Source organism: Uloborus diversus, chromosome 6 (assembly GCF_026930045.1).
Source record: "Uloborus diversus isolate 005 chromosome 6, Udiv.v.3.1, whole genome shotgun sequence".
Lineage (NCBI taxonomy): Eukaryota > Metazoa > Arthropoda > Arachnida > Araneae > Uloboridae > Uloborus > Uloborus diversus.
In genome coordinates this window covers 145,652,163-145,665,911 of record NC_072736.1, presented here as the reverse complement: position 1 = coordinate 145,665,911, position 13,749 = coordinate 145,652,163, and the positions used below count along the sequence as shown (strand labels likewise).

Here is a 13,749-nt window from a genome sequence, read left to right as displayed (position 1 = left end):
ATAAATTAGACTAAGTATTTGGGTAAGTTTTAGACTCCGTTTATTTCGACCAAAAAGCCAGCTCATTGCTTTTGCTTTAATACCGAAATAAGAAAATTCCCTTAAAAAAAAATTAAAAAAAAGATAAAAAGGAAAACAACCGGATCATTGCAAGTAGAATTCTGTACCTGCTCCTTACCAGGTGCAAAGCGAGATAGTTCAGAGAAATTATTGGTCAACTGCAGGTTCTAATGTAAACTGTTGCCATTGAAAATCCCAACTCCCGACAATAAGCCGGGTCAATACATTTCCTTTGTAAACGCACCCTTAGTTTGTCAACACGAGAGAGCTTCTGACCATATTCGGTTGACCATTTGACAAACTGAACGGCCTACATTTCAGCCACGTATTTTTTTCAAAAATGGTGTTTTCCAGCAAATTTAGCTAAAAGCTGACAAAACCACACTGTAATAGCGTTAAAGTTGCTAAAGCAAATTTTGACTTTCATTTTAACAGCCTTTTTTATTTTGCTTACGCGTACTATGGTGGGTACAGTCTATGCATATTAATTTTGGTCTTTTGTTATGAGAAGATCTTTGTTAAATTTTACTTGAGCTTTAATCAGTTGCATGTGTTATGCCATACTGATTATTAATCCCTCTCGACTATGAACTTCTACATATTTTTGCAAAGAGTTATTCTTTTTGGGTTAAATTAAAAAATAATAATAAATCATTTTCAATACATTTATTACAAACAGATATTAACTAACTACAATTTTCTCAACTTTTCGATCATTATTACTGTTATTTTTAAAAACTGCTTGCACCACTTTCACTGTGAATGGTTTCCCTTAAGTTGTGTTTGTACTTTTAAAGCGAAACACTAAACGATGGAGCTCTAATTTGAATAACAAAACCCCGCATAGTAAAAAGGTGCTCCTCTTATGGTAAACAAAACATGTTCCCTTGTGTTTACTTAAGAACCGTAGATTTAGTTTATAAAGACAATGCTCACAGAAATCATCTTCTTTATGATGCCATCGCTCTTTGCAAAAATTCACATTTTAGTCGGTGGCATGACAGAATTTGAAAATGATCCCATCCGGGACGGATCAGTTTTCCTTCTAAGCAAATAGCTATTTCAATCTCTTCTCTTTTTTTTCTCTCCTTCCTCAGACGCCTCCAGGCTCATTCTGTTTCTCTTCCAGAAAGTGTTGCTGTGGAATAATCATGCATTTTGTCCGACAATTTCGTGAGAAAGTGTGGCAGCACTTCTAGTTGTTCTGAAGTACGTGATTCAAATTCATTGACGCGAATAAATATTTATACTGAATACTCGGAGATAAATTTCGGAGGAGGAAGTTCTGTTGTGATCTGCCATGGAAAAAAAAAATGAAAGCTCTTTTTTCACACGAGATGGCTCTTACCTTCTTATACTGACATTCGAATATATTCGATGAAAATTCGTTCGGCGAGAAATGCGTGCCCATTTCGAAAATCGTTCGGCAGCTGATGCTGATTTGAATGGAACCATTCTTGCAACAAAATTTAGTCTGGAATTTCATCCGCCGTGCTTTCTACCTCATTTGGCTTAAAGTTCACGAACAATGATTTGAATGGAAAATCTCTGAAAACTAGTTTATACTTTCAGGTACTTTCGTACACAGGCTGATGCGAAATAGAATAACCGAAAAGTACGAAATAAATGTTTGAAATACGTGACCGGCTTTAATGTTTAGTAGCTTTGCAGTCATATTGAATTTTCGGCATTTTTTGAATCTCTCCTTGCTACGAATTTGGAATTGATCAGTGCAGAAATGGACAAATCGTGTATCTCAATCACTATGTACTCGCGAGTTTTTAATTAGCTAGTGTCTTAAATTTATATCTCTGTTAATGATTGTGTAATACGTATGTAATATGTATACAACGGATGGAACATGCACCATGAAGTATGGCTAGAAATTAAACGGTTAAATGTAGCTTGTCATTGTGTGAGTCGTCTGCTTTTTTTTGCAATTCAATTTATTCATAATCTATTAAAACGAATACAAACAATTTGTTTCTTCCTTTCACTTCTTAGGAAATTCAATAAATAAAATGTATTTCTGCACTTCAAAAGAAATCAAATCCTTCATTTTCTTATATAGAAAAAGACTTTGTATTACATAATTACGTAAAAATTATAAGTCATAATCTCCGCCGACATAAAGTGAAAAAAAAAAAAAAACATTCACATTCCATTATAATAATTCAACTGTTCTATCTCCTTTTTTTTCACTTGCCATTACAAAAAACAATAGACAGCGTGGACGAAAAAGAAATAAATTAATACAAAGAATTATATACATTATAGACGATAATAAATAACAAGATCCATCGTCAAACACAGCAGACGATAAATTTAAAAAAGCATTATCTATAGTTATTCCTTATTTTAGTTCCATTACTTATGCCAAGGAAATTTAACTTCAAATGCCCTTATAAGTATACAAGCTTTTTATTATTTTCTCCTTTTGTTTGTTTTTGCTCACTATTAATAGCTATCTATTTCTAAACATCAGAAAATATTGCAATTTTTAACTATAAAAAAAAATTTTTTTTTGACTGTAGAAACAACTGAAAAAAAAAACTTTAAAAACATATCCATAGTATTTCAGTTTTATTCAACGACAAAGTAAGAAATAAATGACATTTTGTAAAATCAGTGGTAATTTTGGAAATAAAATTAATTTAAACTTTTTTATAATGTGGTGAGTTTACTGGACTTTTGAATAAAATCTCGTCATTGATTAAGGAAGCCTGTTTTTCTATAACCAGACTTTTCATCCAAATAGCTGTTCTTTAAGGATCGCCATTTTTCCAGAAGGACATGTTCCTTAGAATTCGCTATTTCATTGAAATGGCTCATACCGGTGTGACAGATTTAGATCCTAATCACCTGTATAACGGTCTTGAGATCCATTTCGAGGAGAGACTCAAGGAGTAGTTTAAATTTTAAAATCCATCCATTATCATTTTATTGTAAAAAAGAAGTGACTCTGAGGAACATTTTGCTTAAACTATTGAACTGGTAGACATCAGAGACATCATATCCTAAAGATAAATTCGTGCAACAAGAAGTCGGAAACTTAGAATTTATCTAGATTTTTTTTATTTCATATCTTAAATTTTTGAAACATTTTTGACTCGCCTGTACCGTTAAAGTTTTGAGAGTTCTTTTGTTTATTAGAAGTTTAAATTTTTATCCTACTGTGCATTGTAAGGGTAATTTCCTGAAATTATGCTTCTTTGAGATCAACTTCGTCAGAAAGATTATTATATTTTCCTTAGTTCCTTTTCTACTATGACTATGATTTTTGTTTCAAATTCAACATGAGCTTTGGTTCACTTTAGTTTTTAGTAAATAAGAAATTTATTTCGAACAAAAAACATTCTTTATCGAAACTCTGCACACACATTGTGCATATACTACGTTGTCATACTTGATAAATGTTTCTCTCTACACAAATTTTAAAAAATTGTTTGTTAAACTATTCCAACACTTCATAGATGTATTTTGTACGGTAAAAGTTACATTTGTGCCAATTTTTATGCAACAAAAAAAAAGTTATCGTGATTAAGATATCATTAAAAATGCTTGGATATTTTTTGAGAAACAAAATACGCTTTGTGGAACATTTTCTCAAATTTTGCAACGGTAAGTTTTATAATTTTTAGCTTTTGTACACTTATTTTCGACTCCCATTCAAACTAGTTTTTAGTTATTAACTCATATTTTACTAAATTTAACTTCTTATTCAAAAACATAAATTTCCGAGTCATCGTCTCAAAAAATATTTTAATTCCGAATTTACAAATTTGTTTCTTCTTAAAGTATTTTAAACAGTTGGCGATAGTTCTTCTTCGCCAAATGAAGATCAACCCCTATTGAACCGTGAAAAGACGTTCTACAGCAGACAACCCCCATTTCAGCTCACGACGCAGGAGTCCTCAATCACTTGCTGAGAATCACAAACCACCCCCTCCTAGGAAAAGGGACCGATTTTCCTCTCCTAATCCCCATCGCAAATCGCCTTCCTTCTCCCTTCTTCAGTTGGCGATTTTCCCATCAAGACGATTTGCCATAAAAGAAAGTTTCGTCCCTTTTTCCCTGGAAAACTACATTGTAATATTTTTTTTCCACAGACAAGTTTCCCTCCAGCATTTGTCTAGGAGTTCACCAAAAAATAACGCCCAGAACACGCCATTTCTTTTGTGCTCAGAATTTGATTGATATTTGCAAACTCTTGTGTCATTTTCATATTTATTACCTTAAGAAGCGGACTGCAAATTCGTGAGGAGCAATTCATAAATAATGCTTTTCATGAGCTTCGAAATAATATTCTTTGGGTCATTTGAAGTAAAAATTGCTGTCTTCATTGTATGCGAGTTTGCGTGTCTCACCCGAATGAGTTACACTTTATCATTTTGTAAGCGTCATTTATGTGATGACCTATTTGTTATGGCACTGAATAGGGTCTTCTGGGATTAAAATTAGTACTTGCTTGATAAACAATTATAATTGTGTTCAATAAAGTGGGAATATAAAGGCACTGCTTATTCTTCCATTTTTGATCGCATAAGCAAATTGGTACCCTTAATAATTTCTTATAATTGAATAAAGTAGAAGGATATTTTTTTTTTTGATCGTAGGCAGTTAAAATAGAATAAATAGCATTATCTTGTATTTTTCTTTCTCAGATTGTCAAACAGAACTTTGCTTTAGAAATCTTAGTACAGCAATGAACATAAAGCCGTTTATGCTACAGACTGTTACGTTTCATGCTCCATTCGGCATGATAAAACTTGTTTTAAGTACTGAACATGTTAATTTATTTTGTTGTTGTTTCTAAACCTTTTTATTGGTCTTTCTAAACAGGATAGATTCTTTTCGTAATCTGAAAGGTAGTGAGGCTATAACAGCCATAGTTAAGAACCGATTTGAGTAAACAGGGTTAAAATCTGAATTTTCCATGTTGTAAAAGGGAATTGCCTTTCTGGAGGACTTCAGAAATTGAAACATTGCAAGCTGATTCTACTTTTTACTAACCCCCCCCCCAAAAAAATGCTTCTTAGAAATGTACGAGCATTTTTTTTAAAGAAGGAGAGGAGATTGAAGTTGGAAGGCACTTGAAGGTGAAAAGTTACCACCAGATGCATTGCAAATACTTTCAAATGTATTTGAACAACATTTTCTATTAATAACTATAAAGTGGTATTCCTGTGAGTTTTGACCAATTTGTTTGGTAGACCGTATTTTTTTTCATTAAAAGTATGAGACTCCTCATATCTTCATCTCAAATAAGAAACTTGGTGGACAACCAGACAGCTTGAAGAGTTCTGAATGGTGTTCCCTACCTCATAAAGTGTTTCATTATCAATACAACGTCTGAACTCAGGCACGTCAATTTCAAATAGCGTAATCTACCACTGCACCACCGACAGAGTGGTACAGTTTAGCTGTAGTAATTTGCAATATTCATTAACCAAATAAATAAATGAATAAACGTTCTTTCCTGTTTTTCTTTTAGATGGTCTGCTGTCTTATTCGATGCCGCAAGGTGAAAGACGAGGAGTTGAGGTTGATCTGTCCGATATGACTTACGATGGCGTCAAAGACGACAGTTACCTTCACGGTGGTTTAGGCCAGCTAACAGATGGAGTTGTTGGAGATGACAGTTTCAAGCACGACGTTTCAGGCATGGGAAGAGGTAAGTGTTCCCCAAAAGTCACTGGACAAACATCTGTTTATTTTCTCCTTGTTTAGAGCATGTGGAATCTATTAGACAAATTCACACATATGCTCCTTTAATTCTTCCGATTTATTTTTACCCCATGACACCTTAGTCATGTTCCGAAATTCGCGCCTGCTGGCTCTAGTGTTTGACCAAATATTTGCGATAAAGATTGAAAAGCACTTTTTCTGCAAATATTCAAAAACAATTTTCCTTTATTAATATTGCCACAATGATATTTTTTAGCTAGCCTACTATTAAAGCATAGTTATTTCTTGGATTCTATAGAGCAAGAAAATATATAGCTGCTGTTGTAAAAAGTACGAAGCGCGCTTGCTCCCGACAAAGTTTAAACGCGTGCAATAGAAGATTAAATGAATGGCTAGATAAGCATAATAATCTCAAAGAAAATTTCACTGTAACTCAAAGTCCAAAGTTACCCTCCAATCAAACATGACTGGTGGGCGAATATGGGCTAAAATGATATTCTTGAAATCAAGTCAAAGGAAAAAATGCTTATTGTTTTGACTAGTTTTTCAGTTGGATACAAGGGTTATTCGTGATAACAACCCAAATGTTACTCGGTAGTAAACTCACAAGCCTAAGACTACATGCTAAAAGGTGAGGCGAGGTGAAGGAAAATGGTAAACCCACAATAACGAATAAAGTTAACACCAGAAAACTGCTGTCATACTCTGCAAACCAATTATTTGAAAAACTTTTTAAAATTAAATTTCTATAGTTCATCATGAGCCATCGAAAATGCTGCAGATGATTTCCGGATGCGTGTAAAGTCAGATTAACAGTGTTAAGTCGATAAGAATGTCAAGATTACAACCGTAGTAAAACGCTACATGAGATACCTACGAAACCAAGATGCTGGATAAGCCTACTTGATTTGCCAAAGCCCAAAAGAAATGAAGGAACTTATAAAACTATCGGTTTGAGTCTCAGAAAATTATCCAACTCTTAAAGTTAAAAGTATTTCTCATGAGACAAGCCTGATATTTTTTTTTGACTAAAAATCATTCAATGACAGTTAATATCCGGGTCCCCTTAGCTTGCTTTCGACGACCTCGACCAGTAGCAACCGGTAGGTTGATCACATGACAGCTATGTCGTCAAACGAAAAATTCGCAGGTGAAGAACTACTTCTTATCGGACAAAAATGTCACGTGGTTCAATCAACCAATCAACAGCTTTAATTGCGGTCGACCAGCAGATCATAGAACGCTGCGGTTAATCACCGGTCTACTGGTTGAGCTCGTCGAACGCAACCTTAGAGTATTATGCTCGGGCTCCCCTTTTGAATTCGTCCAGGATTTGAAGTAGTCCTGGCCCCACAATGTAGTCCCGTAAAAATTTTTAGGTCCAGAGATTTTCTCTTTAGAATCTTGATCTGTAGGTGTTCTAATGTGAGAATATCTTGGGTAGACATGTTGAATCCTGCGCGAAATAATTTTACAGGCGATCAAAGATAGCGGCCATTTTGGTTCACTTGCTCATTACGTTTTTCGCAACGGGCGTACCAACAAATTTATTTTTAGTTTTGAACTGCAGTTTTTGGAGTTAAGAAAATCAATTAATGTATTAATTATGTCATAAAAGCCGCTCTAGCTGTTTCCACAATTTTACGTGGAGATATCTCCGACATTTGTTGTTGAATATTCTGGTTACTAAAAAGGGTACAAAAATTAATAAATAATCCAAAATGCTCATTTTAAACTCCTGTTTATCACATACATGTTTCTTCAACAACACAATAAACGAAAAATACAAGATTAGTTACTTTTAAAAAAGGTTACGATCTGATTTTGCATTGCATGTTAATGCACTACGACGGACGTCTGTATCATTTGATGCCGCAGCCACTCTTTTTGAGCATTTTTTATCAGCCCAGTCTATGTGTGGAAAAATTTGTAGATCTGCATCTTCTCTTGAGTTATTCTAATTAAGCTCTGCAATGATGTGTCTCAAATCTGCTATGAAAAGTATTGCAGATTGCTTCTTCATTAACTGTTAAACCACTAGCAATAGCTGAAAATGTAGCATTTTTGACATTTCTTCTATTTCCTTGCGTGCTAGTTACTGTAAATTTTCCTTATTTGATACTGAAGACCAGAATTTTTCTACCTGCATAGGTACTAGTGTTTTTCTGTCAATTACAGCAATGTTTGCTCTGCCCTTAGTTGATTCTCTTCTCATCTTTTCGAATTATTTCACAACATGCTGCAAATAACTATCGAACACGGGATGAAGGTCATGAAAAGAGCATACAGGAACGAATCCGTGCAGAACATTGCTGATAACTTCGCCAAAAGTTTTCTTTATTTGGCGGACTTGTGACATGAAATATATAACGAGGGCAGTTTTTATTGGGGATACTTTGCTAAATAAAAAATGTTCTGGGAACGGATATTTCTGCAATCTAGCTTGGTAGGTGAATCACCACCGCCAGGGGCGTGCACCGGGGGGGGGGGGATAAGAGAAACCTGTTTGCCCGGGCCTGAGCCTGAAGGGGGCCTATTATTTTTTAAATTAGGGATGAAATATGTGCTTAAACAATATGGAAGGGCGGCCGAAACATTTGTGGGCATTTGTGACGGGCCCCAAATTTTCTGTGCACGCCCCTGACCATTACATAATGTGTTCGTTGGAAACAAGTCATGAGCTAAAATATTTTTAATGCATTCTCCCCTTTCTTTCGCTATTTCCATGTCTCTGTACCCTTGTTAAAGTTGATTCTTCCCCATTAGCTTAGAAGTGATATTTTATGAAGAACTGTATGCCTCAAAGCATGGTAGGTTGACTTTGGAAAGTAAATCAGACAATTTTTGAAACAAAATGTATCCAGTCTAAACTGGCGGTACTGTTCTGATCAATGATTCATGATGCTGAGAAGGCGAACCTTGACACTACCATTCACAAGTTGTTTAGTGAGAAAGCTGTAAAGTTGCTCTGTTTCAGAAATATCATAGGGATTTACATGTTGATGGATAAAATCAACAAGTCTTTTGACATTTTCATCAAAATACTGGCTACGATTGCTTATAAAAATAAGGATGCGGGACACTCTCACAGTGATCCATTAAATGAGAACTAGTAAGACCACGAAACACATTGCATATCATTAAAATTTCATGATACTCTAAATGCCACTCGGCAACATACTTTTTCTCGTCTGCTCTGCAATTTCTCCGGCACTTTTCTGTGACCGTTGAATCGTTTGTTCCAATTTCATCTCTGGCTTCACAGCATTGAATTTTAACAACAAATTTACCTTGAATGAATTTTTCTTACAGGTAGGGACACTCATTTTCTAGCGCCCTTATCCTCTCTACGTACCATGTTTCATATAGTAGATAAATGATGCAATCAAATACACGAAAGACTGGAAACAGTAATTCAACAGTTTGAACGTATAATTTGTAATTTTCTTCGCGATCAGCAATAATCAAGTGTTTTACAAGTGATACCAGTGAACGAAACACTTCCCAACACTTGCACAGTTCTGATTTGTCACTACATCCTTTAACAAAAATTCAATCTCTGTTTTCAAGCTTTCAATATTTGTGCGTAGCGATTGAATCATTATTTGACTTTTTTCCTCATCCATTGAGCCAAGAGCATCCTCAACCGTCTTTACTCGCTTAGCAGAACTTCTCTTGTAGTCTAAAATCAACACCTTATAATGATTTTCTCAAGATTATCAATGATTTTCTGCAGTCTTCACAGCCTCTTGTGAGCTAAAAGCAGCAGCAAGTACTTTTGGAGATAAATGACTAAAAAAAAAACCAACAAAGGATCATTCTTTCTTTTGGAAGCACAGAAAAGAATCCTTTCATTATACGTTGTTACGAGAAATAGTTTTGTTTCATTTATAAAAACCAATGCATTTTCATCTACATTGAGCATTAAGCATCAACTCTTTTATTTCTGAAAGAATAAATCCATGCCCAGCATTTAACAGAGGCTTTAATATTTCATTTGCCTTTTTAAACAGTTCAAATTTTGAGGATAGATGTTGCGCAGACTGTGTATTGGTTTCTCGCTCATACTTTCGAATATAAGAACTTATACAGTTTGGATGTGCATATGAATTCGCAGCAGAAACATTCATATCGCTGTTAAGATCTGCTACTCTGTCAAAAACTTCGTCTTGATTTGGACCTCCTTCAGTACTTTCTGATTTTTCTAAAATATTGTTTTCACTTTCAAAATAACTTGTCTGTGCATTTTTTTCTACCATTTTTTTAGCGTTTTTCCTCTCGTGTATTTCTTATAGCACTAGTTGCTGCTATAAGAAATACACACTATATTTTCTTGCCGCGTTTTTCAATATTGCGTCTTTGCGTATTTCAGCAGCTTCCCGAACTCGTTTTTGGTCGAAGAACATAATTTTTCTCTTGATTCCTTTTGACAAACTACATATTCGTTTGTTAAAACTGTCTTCAAGATGTCTTCAATTGCCTACCAAAACTTTCTGAACTCAGTTTAGAAATATCAGCCATTGCTAAAATAGTTATTGTCACAGAAAAACATGAAACAAAAAGTTTTTGGAACTGTGGAACATTTTTACTCGAAAACAATTACTTTGATAGCAGACGATAAATAACCTTGAACAGCGTGGACCGAGGGGGGGGGGGAATCCCTATAGCCACTGGTTTTAACATGAATGCAAATTTTAATACAGTAGCTTATGCATATGAAAGGGCTGTTTTGATCAAAAAATCCCCTTCATAAGGTATTTTTGATCAAAAAATCCCCTTCATAAGGTATTTTTGATCAAAAAATCCCCTTCATAAGGTATTTTTGATCAAAAAATCTCCTTCAGAAGGTATTTTCAATCAAAAAATCCCCTTCAGAAGGTATTTTTGATCGAAAAAATCCATTCAGAAGGGGTTTTTTTTTATCAAAAACCCCCCTTTAGAAGGTATTTTTGACCAAAAAAACCCCTACAGAATATATTGCTGGCTACGCTGGTGACCTTGAAAAATATTGTTTTACACAAAAGGTTTTACACTTTAAAATCGTTTGGTTTCATTAAGAGTTATTAATTTTTGTACACTTTTAAGTAACTAGAATGTTAAACAAAAATCGTTAGAGATACCTCACGTAAAAATTGTAGAAAAAGCCAGAGCGGTTTTTATGACATAACTATTACATTAATTGACTTTCTACGGCCCAAAAATTTCAGTTCAAAACTAAAAATAAATTTATAGGTACGCACGTTGCGAAAAACGTAATGAGCAAGTGAACCAAAATGGCCGCTATCTTTGATGGCCTGTAAAATTATTTCGCGCAGGATTCAACATGTCTACCCAAGATATTCTCACATTAGAACACCTACAGATCAAGATTCTAAAGAGAAAATCTCTGGACCTAAAAATTTTTGCGGGCATACATTGTGGGGCCTGGAATAAAGGTGCCTGAGACGAGTGAAACGAACCGTCAGTCAGAAATATCTTGGATGTACGACTGACGTTCACAATCGTCTACAATCCCAAACTACACTCGACTAAACGAATAGCCCTATTGAAATAACGCCTTTATTTTTGATGCATATTTCATATTCGCAGGTTACGAATGGGTTGGTTGGAAGAACGACTCATCCTACTCTCGGCCAGTAGAGATCATCTTTGCGTTCGACCAGGTGCGCAACTTCAGCGGAGCCTACTTCTACTGCAACAACATGCACACCAAGGAGGTCCAAGTGTTCGCCTCGGCCAGGATCTGGTTCAGCATCGGGGGCAAGCACTTCACCGGGCCCCCAGTCAACTTCTCTTACATGGCTGACATCTTCCTGGAGCGGGCCCGCAACGTGACCATCTCACTCTACCAGAAAGTGGGCAGGTTCATCAAGGTGGAACTCATGTTTGCTTCTAAGTGGATGCTCATCAGCGAAGTTGCGTTCAACTCTGGTGAGGAAAAGCAATATTTTATGGCTCATTTAAGTTGTTTTATTGAACAGAACTGGCTTCTATTTGTTTTGACGATAAATTTTAAGCAGGGTGTCTATCCTTAATCTTGATAAATACAATGTATGGCTTGAACGAAATGCAAACAAGAGTTTAGTGAGTTATTTACATATGTTGAAAAATTTTACCAGCGTATGTCAACAAAACAACCGAAGTCGTATGACTACATGAATAAGAAAAGGAGGTTTATTACTGCTTGGATTCCTGGAAGATGTGAATATGTTCTATACTTAAAAACCTGACATATGACATTCAAGTGGATCAAATCCATTTTGACTGAATCCAAGTTAGCTCTGAACGCCTGAAGTTTTTCCCCAAAACGTTACTTTCAGAAATGAGGACTAAGAGCTAAAGTGGATTAAGTCGAAATGCCCTTGATCCACTTTAGCTCTGAATGCCTCATATGCCCTGTACATAGACATCTATTCAACCGATGTTTTTTTAAGTCACACTTCTTTAGAGTGCGATGACGATAAAATTTCAGCATAAACTGGAAATAATGAACTCAAACTGACCTGACGTGATCTAATGGTGAACATTAGACAATACCTTGCCAAAATGTATTTAATAAACAGTCAAGCTAGACGATATGTTCGAGGTTCCCATATAGTCCCATGTGAGAACCATGGTCGAAATTTCAAGCGACTGGCTATGTAAAAATGCCTTTCCTGCAGCGTTTCTCAGCAAACTAAGAAGTTGTAGTTAGTAATATTTAAATTTCTCTCTTCGCTGTCATTTCTGGAATTTTTTTATTGCATATTTTACCCTTTCACACGTTCCATTTAGCTATGTTTATTGCAATCTCACATTTCAGACGCTAACAAAAACATTACCTACGTCAAAGCATGAAAGGGCTAGCATTCGTTATATTTATTACACTTTATCTTAAAAATTAAAACTATATAGCTTCCTGCTCTTTTTATTGAGCAATCACGATTGTTTATTGTTTTCACTTGAACGTAGTTGATATTCCTTTGATGTTATTCTTCTATGCTTATAATGCAAACTCCTCTGATCGACGGGTCTCCATGAGCATGTCCCTCCTCACTGTTGGCGTCCATGTCGGCTGGTCTACGGATCCCTCCTCCTGGGCGGTGGTGTCCGTATCCTCCGGAATCACCTTTATTTACACCTACCCGGAAAAAATTCTCTTTAGACAAAAACAGCATCCAGCACACATCATCCAGCATCCATCAGCAATATCCAACATCCATCCCTTGGCATTAATTTGAATTTTTAAATTTTGAATTCAAATGTATTGTTTTCGCAGTTATGATTGTTCTACGAACAAAAACTCAACGAGTCAAGTCCTATTGCAATTCCTAATTGTGAAAAACATTTGCTTTGAATTCAAAACGTCAAAATTCAAGCCAGGTGCTGGAAGCTGGATGTTGTGTGTGTTTTTGTTTTTTGTCCTTTTTTGTAAATTTGAGGGTGTAATGTTATAGGTGCAGTCTGGTAAGAAATTTCGGCACCACAAACCTTTTATTTCAAATCGGTTTCATAAAACCAATTGCCAACTTCAGCAATCAATTGTTTGAATGTAAGGCTTGGAAGTGACACGTTATTCTATTTAAATAACATGTCATTGGGGATTTCCTTTTAACTGAGACTCCTTTAAACAAATGATCAAGTTTCTTGCTTCTCAATTCCGGAGAATTTTACTTTTTTTTTTCCAATTGACACATGCGCCTCCTACCTTTTTCGTGTTCAGCAACGCAGAATTCACCAAAACTAAGCTGAGGTTTCAAGCAAAAGAGGAAATGCTGTTGCCCTTATAAATAAAGAAACCTTCCTTGAAATGTAAGATGAGAAGCTAAAAAGTGGAACTGCACCATACATATCTAATTTCAGAAATCATGTGAACAAAAGAAAAGTGCCGTGCCATTGTTTTGCGCGAAGAAATATTTAAATGAGCTTTTATTTTTCAAAGGTTGTTGATCTACGTTCTTTATTTTTGTTTCACACGTAGAAAGGTTATTGTTTATTCGTTATCTAAGAACCAAATATCAA

At 35.3% G+C, this 13,749-nt stretch overlaps 1 protein-coding gene across 1 annotated transcript in view; it reads left to right on the top strand.

Moving 5' to 3' along the window:
• LOC129225020 (discoidin domain-containing receptor 2-like) overlaps nt 1–13,749 on the top strand; it is a 141,596-nt gene that overhangs the window by 89,323 nt on the left and 38,524 nt on the right. Inside the window, exons 5-6 of the mRNA XM_054859567.1 lie at nt 5,555–5,734; nt 11,338–11,679. Of these exons, the coding sequence (XP_054715542.1) occupies nt 5,555–5,734; nt 11,338–11,679 (522 nt within the window). The remainder of the gene's footprint in view (nt 1–5,554; nt 5,735–11,337; nt 11,680–13,749) is intronic.